Source organism: Rattus rattus, chromosome 11 (genome assembly GCF_011064425.1).
Source record: "Rattus rattus isolate New Zealand chromosome 11, Rrattus_CSIRO_v1, whole genome shotgun sequence".
Classification (NCBI taxonomy): Eukaryota; Metazoa; Chordata; class Mammalia; order Rodentia; family Muridae; genus Rattus; species Rattus rattus.
This window is the reverse complement of record NC_046164.1, coordinates 132,919-144,047: the sequence shown is the minus strand read 5'-3', so window position 1 is coordinate 144,047 and position 11,129 is coordinate 132,919. Positions and strand designations below refer to the sequence as shown.

The window sequence follows — 11,129 nt, the reverse complement described above, 5'->3', positions numbered from 1 at the left end:
CGAAACCTAAATACCATTTGTCCTCTGGAAGGAGGGAGGTTCCCTGGACGTCAAGGTTGCGCGGGGCGGTTCGACGTACTGAAACCACGCCCCTTCCGTCCCGCTTCTCGCCCTCGCTCCCGTCCCCGCCCCCGCTCCCGCCCCGGTGCTCCGCACTGTGACGTTCCGCGAGAGGCACGGAGCGTAAACAGCGCAAGGCATTTCGGGAGCGGGATTGTTTCGCGCAGGAAGCAGGCTCCATTTTAGCGCCGCCCGCCGTCGCCATCTGTTTCTCTCTCCTCCCCCTTGTCTCTGGTGTGGCCGAATCCCCAACAGAAAGATTGAAGCCCGCGCTGTCCGAGGTCAGGCGGGAAGAGAACCAGAGGACGGGAGGAAGGGTGCTCGTAGGAGCTGAGTGGAGCAGGTCAGGTCGAAGCGCGCGGCCCGCCGGACGGACTGACGGACGGACTCGTGCGCCTGCGGCCGCGGCTGCGGCGCCCGCGCGACTCGCTTCCCGGCGGCGGTGGCGGCGGCGGAAGCCGGAGGGCAGCCATGGCGGCCGACAGCCGGGAGGAGAAAGGTGAGTGTAGAGGACGGGGCCTGCGGGTCGAGGGGACCTAGTAGCCGCGGCCTGCGGGCGAGGCTGGAGGTTAGGGCCTCGCGTTGAGCGAGCGGCCGCGTCGTGACCCTCTCCCTGAGCGGCCTGGCCTGCTGGGCCTGGCGTCCACTCCTCCGCGGCGCCTAACATCTCGGCCAGGGCTTTGCTTCGGCTCGGAGTTCTCTTCACTCCCGGAGCGGTTGGGGGCTTGCTTTGAGTTGCCTGCCCCCGGGCATGTTTCCTGGCAGGATTATGCGGATGTAATGCGTATTTTCTGAACTATCTTTTTGGTTGACTTTTTCGAGACTAATGTAACAGCATTGATAGATAAATGCTAGTTTAATTCAGTCGGATGAATTATTAATCTCGTGAAATACCTGTAAGTAACTTGTAACTGTTCTTTTGGATAAGCGAAGAATCAGTCGCCTCTTTTATTCCTCGAGTACTTTGGAAAGAAAGATAACTAGGAAAAAAAAATGCCCCTTCCCCCAAAAGTCCTAGCAACTGATCTCCCAGAATAGTGCAGAGTTCTCAAAAGGTACAGCCAGGAATACATAGGTGGAGGTTTAGAGATTTGGAAAGATAAAATAGAAGAATTTCAGTTAGTGAAATGTTGTTTCCTCTGAAATACTGACTTTATAGAGACCATAGATGCCAGTATAGGATCTATAACACAGAAGAGTAGTCTAGCTGGGATGCTGTGTTAAGGTTTCTCAGCCCTAGGACGACCATGACAGTCTTGGAATGGTTAGTATTAGATGAAAATAGAGCACGATTGCTGCTCCATAGTTCTCTAATCTCTGCCTGTAGCTCATTAAATTTGAGGTGGAGATTTGTTGAGCAGTCATTACGCTTTTACCATTTTACTAGTCTCTACCTCGAGTGGGAGTGTATTTAAGATGATGCCTTTGTCATAAGTAGTTTGTTTGTTTGTTTGTTTGTTTGTTTCTTTCTTTCTTTCTTTCTTTCTTTCTTTCTTTCTTTCTTTCTTTCTTTCTTTCTTTCTTTTTTTTTTTTGAGACCTAATTTCTGTGTAGCCCTGGCTGTTTTTGGAACTTGATTTGTAGAATAGGCTAAGCTCAAGCTCAGAGATCTGCCTGCTTCTGCCTCATGAGTGCTGGTGTTAAAGGTATATGCCACCCTGTCCGGTTGAAGCAATTTCCGATGCACAGATTGAAGTTTTATTTTTTTTTAATCCTGAAACTAAAGTGTCAACAGTTGCTCCAGAGACATCCTGAAGGACTGTGAAGAAAGAATTCTGATAGAGAATAAAGGAAGCCACTTTATTATAGTAAAGTCAGTTGTGAAAAAATCTGAAGATCCTTTTATCAATAAAGATTCAGTAAACCTTTGATTGTCAGGATAAGATTTATGACATAGGAGTTTCAGTGGCTGCCATGGTAGGTGAACAAACACAGAAGTGAGTAAAATTCAGTTGTCAATATAGTGTCTGTTAAAGAGAAGATAACTTAGAAATGATTAATATACAGTAATCCACAGTGAAGAAAAGTAATGACGATTTGCTTTTAAAAATGGACTTCATAGTGAAGATGCAGTTTAAACACAAAAACTTGATTATTGAGAAGTAATGCCTCTTGTCACCAATGCTTAGAATATTTGTAATAGTTTTTTAAAACTTAATTTTTCAGTTTATGTTTATTTAAATTTTATGGTACAAGCAATTTTTATAGTTAAAATGATTATTTCTCTATACGAGCAGATAGTAAATACTATCTTAGTATTTACTGCTTAGTGCTTAGTATTTAGTGCTTATTGTCACTTGATCATTGTTGCTCACCTGTGAAAGGCAATATTTTTTTTTTTAATTCTTTTTTTTTTTTGGAGCTTGAGGGCATTGTCCTAGGCAAGCACTCTACCCTGGGAGCCAAATGAAATGGTGAAAGGCAATATTAAAGGAGTAAGTAATACTTAAGTAAAAGTGAGAATGTGAAGGGAATTAGTATCATTCGTTAACGTGTTTAACAGGAAACTATAAATCTATACCCTATAAGAATCTTAGCCATAATGTGGCGACGCAGGCCTTTAATCCCAACTCTTAGGAGGCAGAGCCAGTGGATTTCTGTGAGTTCGAAGCCAGCCTGGTCTACAGAATGAGTTCCAGGACAGGAACTCAAAGAGAAAACTCCCATAAAAAAAGGAATATTTTTTTTTTTTTTTTTTTAAAGATTTATTTCTTATATATAAGTACACTGTAGCTGTCTTCAGACACACCAGAAGAGGGTATCAGATCTCATTATAGATGGCTGTGAGCCACCATGTGGTTGCTGGGATTTGAACTCAGAACCTCTGGAAGAGCAGTCAGTGCTCTTAACCACTAAGCCATTTCTCCAGCCCATAAAAAGGAATCTTAATCATGCCAAAAACCTTTAATAAATTCATAACTTTAGGAAGCTCTTGATTAAAAAATGAGTCTTAGGAAATTGTAACTATTGTGTATTAATCACAGAATGAATTTTAGAGTCATAGGAATTCTTAATTCATTGGGCTTTGTAATAAACACATCAATTCTTGTAATATTTTGGTTAATCCCCTATACCTGGATAAATTACCAGTTCCCTGCTATTTCTGTGTTGTTGATTTGTCCAAAAAGTTGATTGTTAATGTATTTTTAAAATACTGGGAAACAACAGTGCCTTATGTATTTCATGCATTTTTCTGTATAATGAAGAAGTGCACATCTTTTCTGTTAAAAGTTTTGCATGAATTTTATTTGAACCCCTACAGGATACTCTACAAGGAAATGTTAACCCAAAATGTATATGAATTTTTACTTTTGAGAGTAACTGTCTACGTCTCCAGGTTGCAAGTTTCAGAAGAGCAAAGGGTGTGTTCATAGGTGTCTTTTGAAGTAATTGTGTCTTTTGTGCCTTAAATATTTACGCAGTTCAACTTGAGTGAACGGCTGAGCATGAGCAGTATAAGTGCAGCGCTGGGTTTTGTGTGTATACATAGCACACAAGCTGCTGTGTGTATAGCCTGTGTACATGTTATGCTAGCACTGTTGTGAACTAGTGACTTGAGTAAGGGCTTATAAAACAGTATGGGTTTGGTATACATCTCCTTCACCCGTTTTGGGTGTGTTTTGGTTTATCTGTAGTAGAAGTAAGTGGAAAATAGATACTATCTCTGCGTGCCAATTGGTGGTATGGAGGGTGGAAAATATTGATGGGAAGGACTCGCTTCAAATCTCTGGATATCTTTTAGAGAATGATTGTTTTCAGGTTGGAAGGATAGCTCAGCAGCAGAGTACACTTGGTTGCTTTTGTGAAGACCCTAGTTTGGTTCCCAGAATCCACATGTTGTTGTCCTTAACTCCAATCCCAAGGTCTGATAGTCTGACCTCCACCGGACTTGCTCCTGGTGCACACGCACACACACACACACACACACACACACACACACACACACACACACGCACGCACACACGCACACACGCACACACGCACACACGCACACACACGCAGACAAAATACACTGACTCTTGTAGAAGAATGGTGTCTTTAATGACTGAAATATATTTTAGGGATTATCCTGATGTAAATGTATTTTGCTTGATAGCAAAAGGAGAGATTGCTGGACATCTTGTTGCCGTGTTTTACCTCGATGAAACTGATAAGTGAATTGAAGAAAAATGACTGATTCCTTGCATGGGTTTGAAAACATGTATTTAACATCTCAGTTTTCTTTAAGTTACTCTTGATCTGATGCTGAAGGCTGAAATAAATAATATTTTGTATAGGTTTACCTTTAATCTTTCTGTGTTCCACATAGAGGTTACTCTGTTAAACCAATCTTTCTGGAGTTAAGGTTTATGACCTCTCCATGTAGAGTTGTGAGATTTGGTTAGGTTGTTTAAATTCTTGGAATTTCATTTTAGAATTACTCTCGCAAGATATAACCATCTAAAGCTAAGCAACTCTGAAAATCCTGCTTCTATTTCTGTCTAAAATGCAACAAGCAAAATTACCAGCCTTGTTACTTCTAATCTTTTCGAAGTCAAAACTTGGCTCCAAGAACAGTGATTCTTGTTTGTATTACTTTGTTTTACCTATGCTACCTGGACATTGTAACTTTACCTCAAAACTCAGTTTGCTGTCGTTAACAGTGATTTCTGTATATGAAAGATAATATAAATATAAAGCATTTGCAGATAATTTTCTTTCTGTAGAGTTACTAAAGAAAAAAGAGTATTTAGTTTCAAAAGATGAATTTAAGAAAATTGAAGCATCCTTTAAAAAGTAACACTATCCTAAGTAAGATTTGGGTTGCAAATGTTGAAAATTTGCAAGATAATAAAAGTACTTGGATTTTGTTAAGTCAGTCTACTAGGATTGCTTAGAATTGTCTTTTTTTCTCTGTAGTTTTACAATATAGTCATGCACCCTCCCTCAATATTTGAATCAGTGTGAATTGCTGGCATGATGTGATCCCATAAGATTTACCTTATATTATACTTATCTTCGTGTGTGAGGGCATGATGTTTACAAGATGCCAAAACTAGTATGTAGAGATTGCTGCACATTTCTCAGGATGTAGCTTCATTGATAACATGAATATATTAACCCAAACAGAACTTTGAGTCTCCCGTGCCTCAATGCCAATTGAACTGAACCTTGAGGTACTCTTGCATTGCATCAGCATATTTCATACCTAGGATACGGCAGATAAAGTACTGCTAAACAAGAGGCAACACTCTTGTCTTTAGAGATACCAGCATGGCTTGGGTTCAGACAGTATTACTTAATAGTTTCATTACCATAAACCTAGAGCACCTCATGCAAAGCCTTGACATGTTACCTTCTCTGTCTTTAACAGAAGATTGCCAAGACTGCTCCAGCTGGTTGTTTTCAGGTGAGAATCTGGGCCCCTAGATGATCAATAGTCCTGAAAAGAAAAAAGAAAACAAAACATGTGTGTTTTTTTATGTTACATAACTGGCCCTTTTAAAAACAAAGCATCCAGTAACTTACTTCTTTCTATTGACTATTTGCCTTTGGAGTTGAACCTTAGTTCTAAATAGAAATATTGAGTGAAATCACTTTTTTGTTGAGCTAATTTTATTGCACTGCCCACTTTTTGAAATTATTTTGTGATAGTTTGATTTTTGAAAGATGCTCTAAAACAATTTTTAGTTCTTAAGTTTTCTGTGTGTATAACAAAGGAAAAACTGAAGTTTATTTTTGTTTTTTGAGATAGAGTTTCTCTTTGTGGCCGTGGCTGTCCTGTAGCTTACTCTGTAGACCAGTCTGGCCTCAAACTCAGATCTACCTGCCCCTGCCTCCTGAGTGTTGCAGTTAAAGGTGTACAACACCACTGCCCAGTGAAAAGTTTGTTTTAGTCCCACTGAAATAAGGATTATTCTATAATATATGAATTATATGTTCATAGATCTTTTAACTTGATGTTCTACCAACCTAGTTTCTTTTGCTGTTGTTAATCTTAGGTGAGAGTGTTGCTGTTCACTTACTATGAAGTAACACACATCATAGATGCGAATATGTATGCAAGGAAGGGCTTCATAAACTTAATGCTTGTGAGCTCTTTTTGATCAAAATTTCTTATGTGATTCTAGACATTTAAACATACGAAATAAATATATGCCTAACAATGATGGATAATAAAGTAATTTTACTGTTAAAGACAAATGCAGGTTTGCTTGCTAATGAAAAAAGCTACGTTTTTTTTTTTAATTTTACATAAAGAATTAAACCTGGGGTGAGTATTTGATATTAGAGGAGGCTGAACATCTATGCTGTTTCCCATAAATCTGTACTGTACAAGTATATTTAGGGTCATTTCAGAAATTGTAGGAAATCCTATTCTAATTCTAGGTCAAGCTTCACTTGACATTTGTTGGTGTGAGACTCAATTCAAACAGCAACTTTAAAAAAAAGATTTATTTATTCATTTAATGTATAGAGTACACTGTAGCTGTCTTCAAACACACCAGAAGAGTTCATTGGATCCCATTTCAGATGGTTGTGAGGCATCATGGGGTTGCTGGGAATTGAACTCAGGACCTCTGGAAGAGCTGAGTCATCTCTTCAGCCCCAAACAGCAACTTTTAAAATCAAATATTCTAATACAATCTAAAGATACATTTGATATTGATATTTTAGAGGAATGAACACATGGAAATATCACCTTCGTTTTCCAAAAGAAAATAAGTATCTTTTTGTAAGAACATAAGCCTTTTGAGTGTACACTAAGAAACCTCAGTTCATTGGTGTTGCAGGATGACAAGCTCAAGTGTAGAGTATGTTGAATTGTTAGAACCAAGGTTTCACAGGGTGGAGCATAGTAAGTGCTGCCAGAGACATTTCAGATTGATTTTGATTTTGAGTTAGGTTTTGGTTATTTTGCATTTCTTTTTACTGGTGTCAAATCTCCACCCCACAATGTTTGAGACCCACAGTTCAAAGTGCTTGTGGTATAGAATATCAATAATGTTAAGCATTAGTTAGGACAAAATGATAGAAAGTGTATTAACTTTAAAGAAAGTGCTCGAAAAATTAGTAATTTTATTTTTTTTTATTGTGTATTTTATTTATATGAGTACACTACAGCTGGAATCCCATTACAGATGGTTGTGAAGCCACCATGTGGTTGCTGGGGAACTGAACTCAGGACCTCTGGAAGAGCATTTAGTTTAACTGCCGAGCCATCTTTCCAACCCATAATTTTATCTTTTAATTATATAAGGAGATTTTTTTAAACCACCAAATGCCAGAGATGATGATTGTCTTTAAGAACAATAGCATAAGTAATTCATTTTAAGTTGAAAAATGAAGTTTGTGCACTGAGTGAAAGGAATTACCTGAGGAATCAGCCTAAATTATTATATGGTACCTATATTATAAGCTCATTGGTCTTTTTAAGCCAGGATTTTTGTTGTTATTGTTGTTAAGCTATAACTTACAATTAAAATTGCTAGAAATAAAATTAAAGGTATTTTAACCGTCTTTGAAACATCTTCCACTAGTATGTTTCTTTCTCCCAGGAGTAAAGAAGTCTTTTGTTCCTTTTCTGTGAATCTGGGTAGCTTTTATTGATTGTCTCTAAATAAAATGTTCAGTTGGTGTTGCTGAGTTTTGCTTAGTTTTCTGCGTTTTGGGATATACACGCTGAGAGCTCTCAGTCACACTGGAGCTGCTATAAAGGAGAGCGGCTGTGGAAAAAGGCCCTAGAAGCTGTAGTTATTTTGGGTTTTCTCAGCCTGTTCTTTAGAAAAAAGTTATTAGATTTTTGGTTGTGAGCCTAGCCTTTAATGGCTGAGCAATCTTTCCAGCCCTTGAAGCATTCTTAAGGCACTAATAGCCTTAGCTAGCATTAGACTCCAAACTTGGAGATATCCTAGTCGATTGCCCAGAATTGAGCAATAATGAAAAATGATTGTTACTGACTTACAGCATCACGATTCAAAGTAGTATCTTCAGATAATTAGGGTGTATATGTACTTACTGAATAGATTCTAATGCACTGAACCATATTGTCCATATAAAGCCTGAGGTGCTATTATAAAAGGGTTGATGTGGGCACTCTTACTGGTAAGGAAAGGCCCATAGGTTGCAACACTCCTCAGGAGTTTCTTTTTCTTTCCCCAGAGATTATTTGTGGCTTTTTATTTTTTGATCGGCATGCAAAATATTAGATATCATTATGACAGTTTCAAACAAGGTGTGTTTTCAGAGATTCTTTGCCCCTTTATCTTCCTTACCTCACTGTCCCTAATAGCTCTCCCTCCCATCTCTTCCTGTCATGTCACATGTATGTTTTAAATTTTGATTTAAATTACTGTGTTTTTACTAATGTCTGATTAGAGGTGAAAAAATCTTGAGACTGGATTTCCCATTTCCTAGTTAAAATGGGAAATTCATCTGCTCATCTCTTTCCTATACATCTTATTTCAGTAAACGTGTTAGTGACTTCAGTGATAGAGAAAATAAAATGTGGCCATTTACACCAGGGAATAGCAAAACATTTTATTAAGCATAGGTAGGCTTTGTAAGTCATAACAATTCTTGGTTACATATCTGCCAACTTATTAATATAACTATATTTAGCTTATTACTATAGTACAAGTAAAGGTACTCATCTAGAATAGTTTTCTGTATTAAGTGAAATTTAAATGTTGCTGAGTGTACAGAGCCAAGGTGGGGATATATTAATTTTAAATTCATACTATTTAATATTACATACTTGTGTTCTGATTTTCCATCTAATTATAGATTTAGAAAGCTTGAATTCCTGACTCACATCCATCTACACTAAATACTTTTGGTCAGCTCTCCTTTTTCTTTTTTAAGTACTTTTATGTGTATTAGTGTTTTTGCCTATGTGTCTCCTGTATGCCTGTCTGATCCCTGTGGAGGTCTGAAGAGATAGATACCCTGGGACTGGAGTCCCATGTGGGTTCTGGGAACCAAGCTCTGGTCCTTTTGCAGGAACAAGTTCGTTCAGCTACTGAGCCACCTCTTGAGCCCTGAGCTTTTAATTCTTTACCTGCAAAGTGCTGATGAGAGAGAACATGCTTTGTTTTGTGAGCTCCTGTAAGCTACAGTGCCAATGTGTTAGCTGAAACATTTTTTTTTTTTGTTAAGTTGGGATTGGTTAGTATTTATTTTGGAAAAGTTTGTAGACATTTTGTAAAAGAGCAGTCAGTACCTAAATTTGAATTCCTTAAAAACTTTACAACATAAACATACTTTTTATAAGGTGGTATGATGTAGGTGTGCCTTTGGAATTTAAATCGATTTGTATACTTTTTTGTTTTTATATTAAATTTTAGCATGTGGGATGTGCTGCTGGATTTTGGGTTATTTATCGCCGAAATTAGTTATTTACCTAATGAAAAGATTTATGAAAAGATTTGCCTAATTTCACTTACCTGTCTATTTTGTGATAGTTTTAACTGTTTTCTATGAATGTAGTTTATCCTTTCGAGACTAAAGAGCTTTGAACAGTAATTTTATGTGAATGAGTGTTTTGCATGTTTGTACACCGTGTATGTATAAAAATATTATTGAGTCTAAAATGGTACTTGGAATCATTTACATCTTGAGGGGTCTTGATGTGAAAACATATTAGATGATATCCTTTTCAACGTAATTTGATTTTCATTAACAGGAGAAGAAATACTCATTTTTTTTTTTCATTTTAGAGAGGTGAAATACAGATAAATATTCATAGCACCCAAGAGAAGTCAAATGTCATGCCAACAACAGGTTTAGTTTTTTAGATATTTAATAAATAGAAAAACAACATTTTTGTTTTCTGTGTAATTTTGCTTCCTTTTTTTCTTGCTTGTGTTAACAGTTAGAGGTATCTTTAGTCCTGATATTTTTTCTCCCTCTAGTGAGAAGAGTCATACTAAATCTATGTATGGACTCAAAATTATTAACCTTGCTGTACTTTTAGTGGGCTTTGTTGTTTACTGTAACTGTTTCAGCAAGTTTTATGACTGTATAGTTACTTACCAGTGTAGCTTTGCAAAAATTTTTATACTGGAAGATTTACTATAGTGTATAGTGCATACTTTATTTAAGTTGGTATTTTTATATATTTCTTAGAATTGTTATTTTCCTATTGGGTTGAGGATGAGACAAACTTGAGTTTGGGAAATGTGGACTATGCCAATTGCTTTCCTGAACAAATAAACTATTTCGGATGACAATTTTAAATAAAGTAGTTATAAAAGTAGTACAGAGAGTTTATATATATTTTCCAATGTATTCTATAAATGTTACCATCTGTTACATTTGTGTTTGTGTCATATTCATTGTCTCTGGCATTCACTCTCCTTTCAAGTTGATCTGAATTCACTTAATATGGGGTCTATGCTTGCAGACCTATATTTTTTATTCAACTATTTACTTGTGAGTATGATATGTCCTTGTCCCTAAGGACTTAATTTTTCTTAAGCATATTAGTAAAATCATGAAATTAATAAATACTCAGTCTTAGTGGATTTCACTGATCTTCCCAGTTAAGACTTAAAAAGAGGTATATTTATCTGTTTTGCTTTCTCTACTATCAGCTAGCTTTTTCATTTCATAATAGACGTTCAGATTGTGCATTTTTGTGTAAAATCAAACTGCTTTGAGGGTTATGGGCACTTAACTACTCAAAATGAATGCTTATAAGTGAGTATTAGAAAAAATAATTAATGATAATGATTTTATTTCTAATTTTGCAGATGGGGAACTCAATGTTTTAGATGATATTTTGACTGAAGTACCAGAACAGGATGATGAACTGTATAATCCAGAGAGTGAACAAGATAAAAATGAGAAAAAAGGTAAGAGTTCTATTAGTATATTTTGTTAAAAATATAGTTTAAATAAAGGGGATTTGATTTATGAAAAATCTGTTCTTGTATTTGTACCTTGACAGTACCAAAAGCCCACAACAAACTGTTTTGCATAACAGTCCCCGAATTGGAATGAATAAAAGTACTGTTTAGGGGGTTTATGAATGGGAAACCAGGAAAGGGGATAACATTTGAAATACAAATAAAAAAACTCAATAAAAA

At 36.9% G+C, this 11,129-nt stretch overlaps 1 protein-coding gene across 7 annotated transcripts in view; it reads left to right on the top strand.

The window, feature by feature from the left end:
* Positions 1-217: 217 nt before the first annotated feature.
* Ythdc1 (YTH domain containing 1) overlaps positions 218-11,129 on the top strand; it is a 31,292-nt gene continuing 20,380 nt past the window's right edge. For 2 of the 7 annotated variants that reach the window (XM_032915868.1, XM_032915865.1), the window contains exons 1-3: positions 230-559; positions 5,414-5,449; positions 10,794-10,895. In XM_032915868.1, the coding sequence (XP_032771759.1) occupies positions 532-559; positions 5,414-5,449; positions 10,794-10,895 (166 nt within the window). In that variant the 5' untranslated portion in view covers positions 230-531. Of the gene's footprint in view, positions 560-5,413; positions 5,450-10,793; positions 10,896-11,129 lie in introns of all 7 variants that reach the window. The other 5 variants (XM_032915869.1, XM_032915866.1, XM_032915870.1 and 2 more) reach the window with 3 other exon arrangements.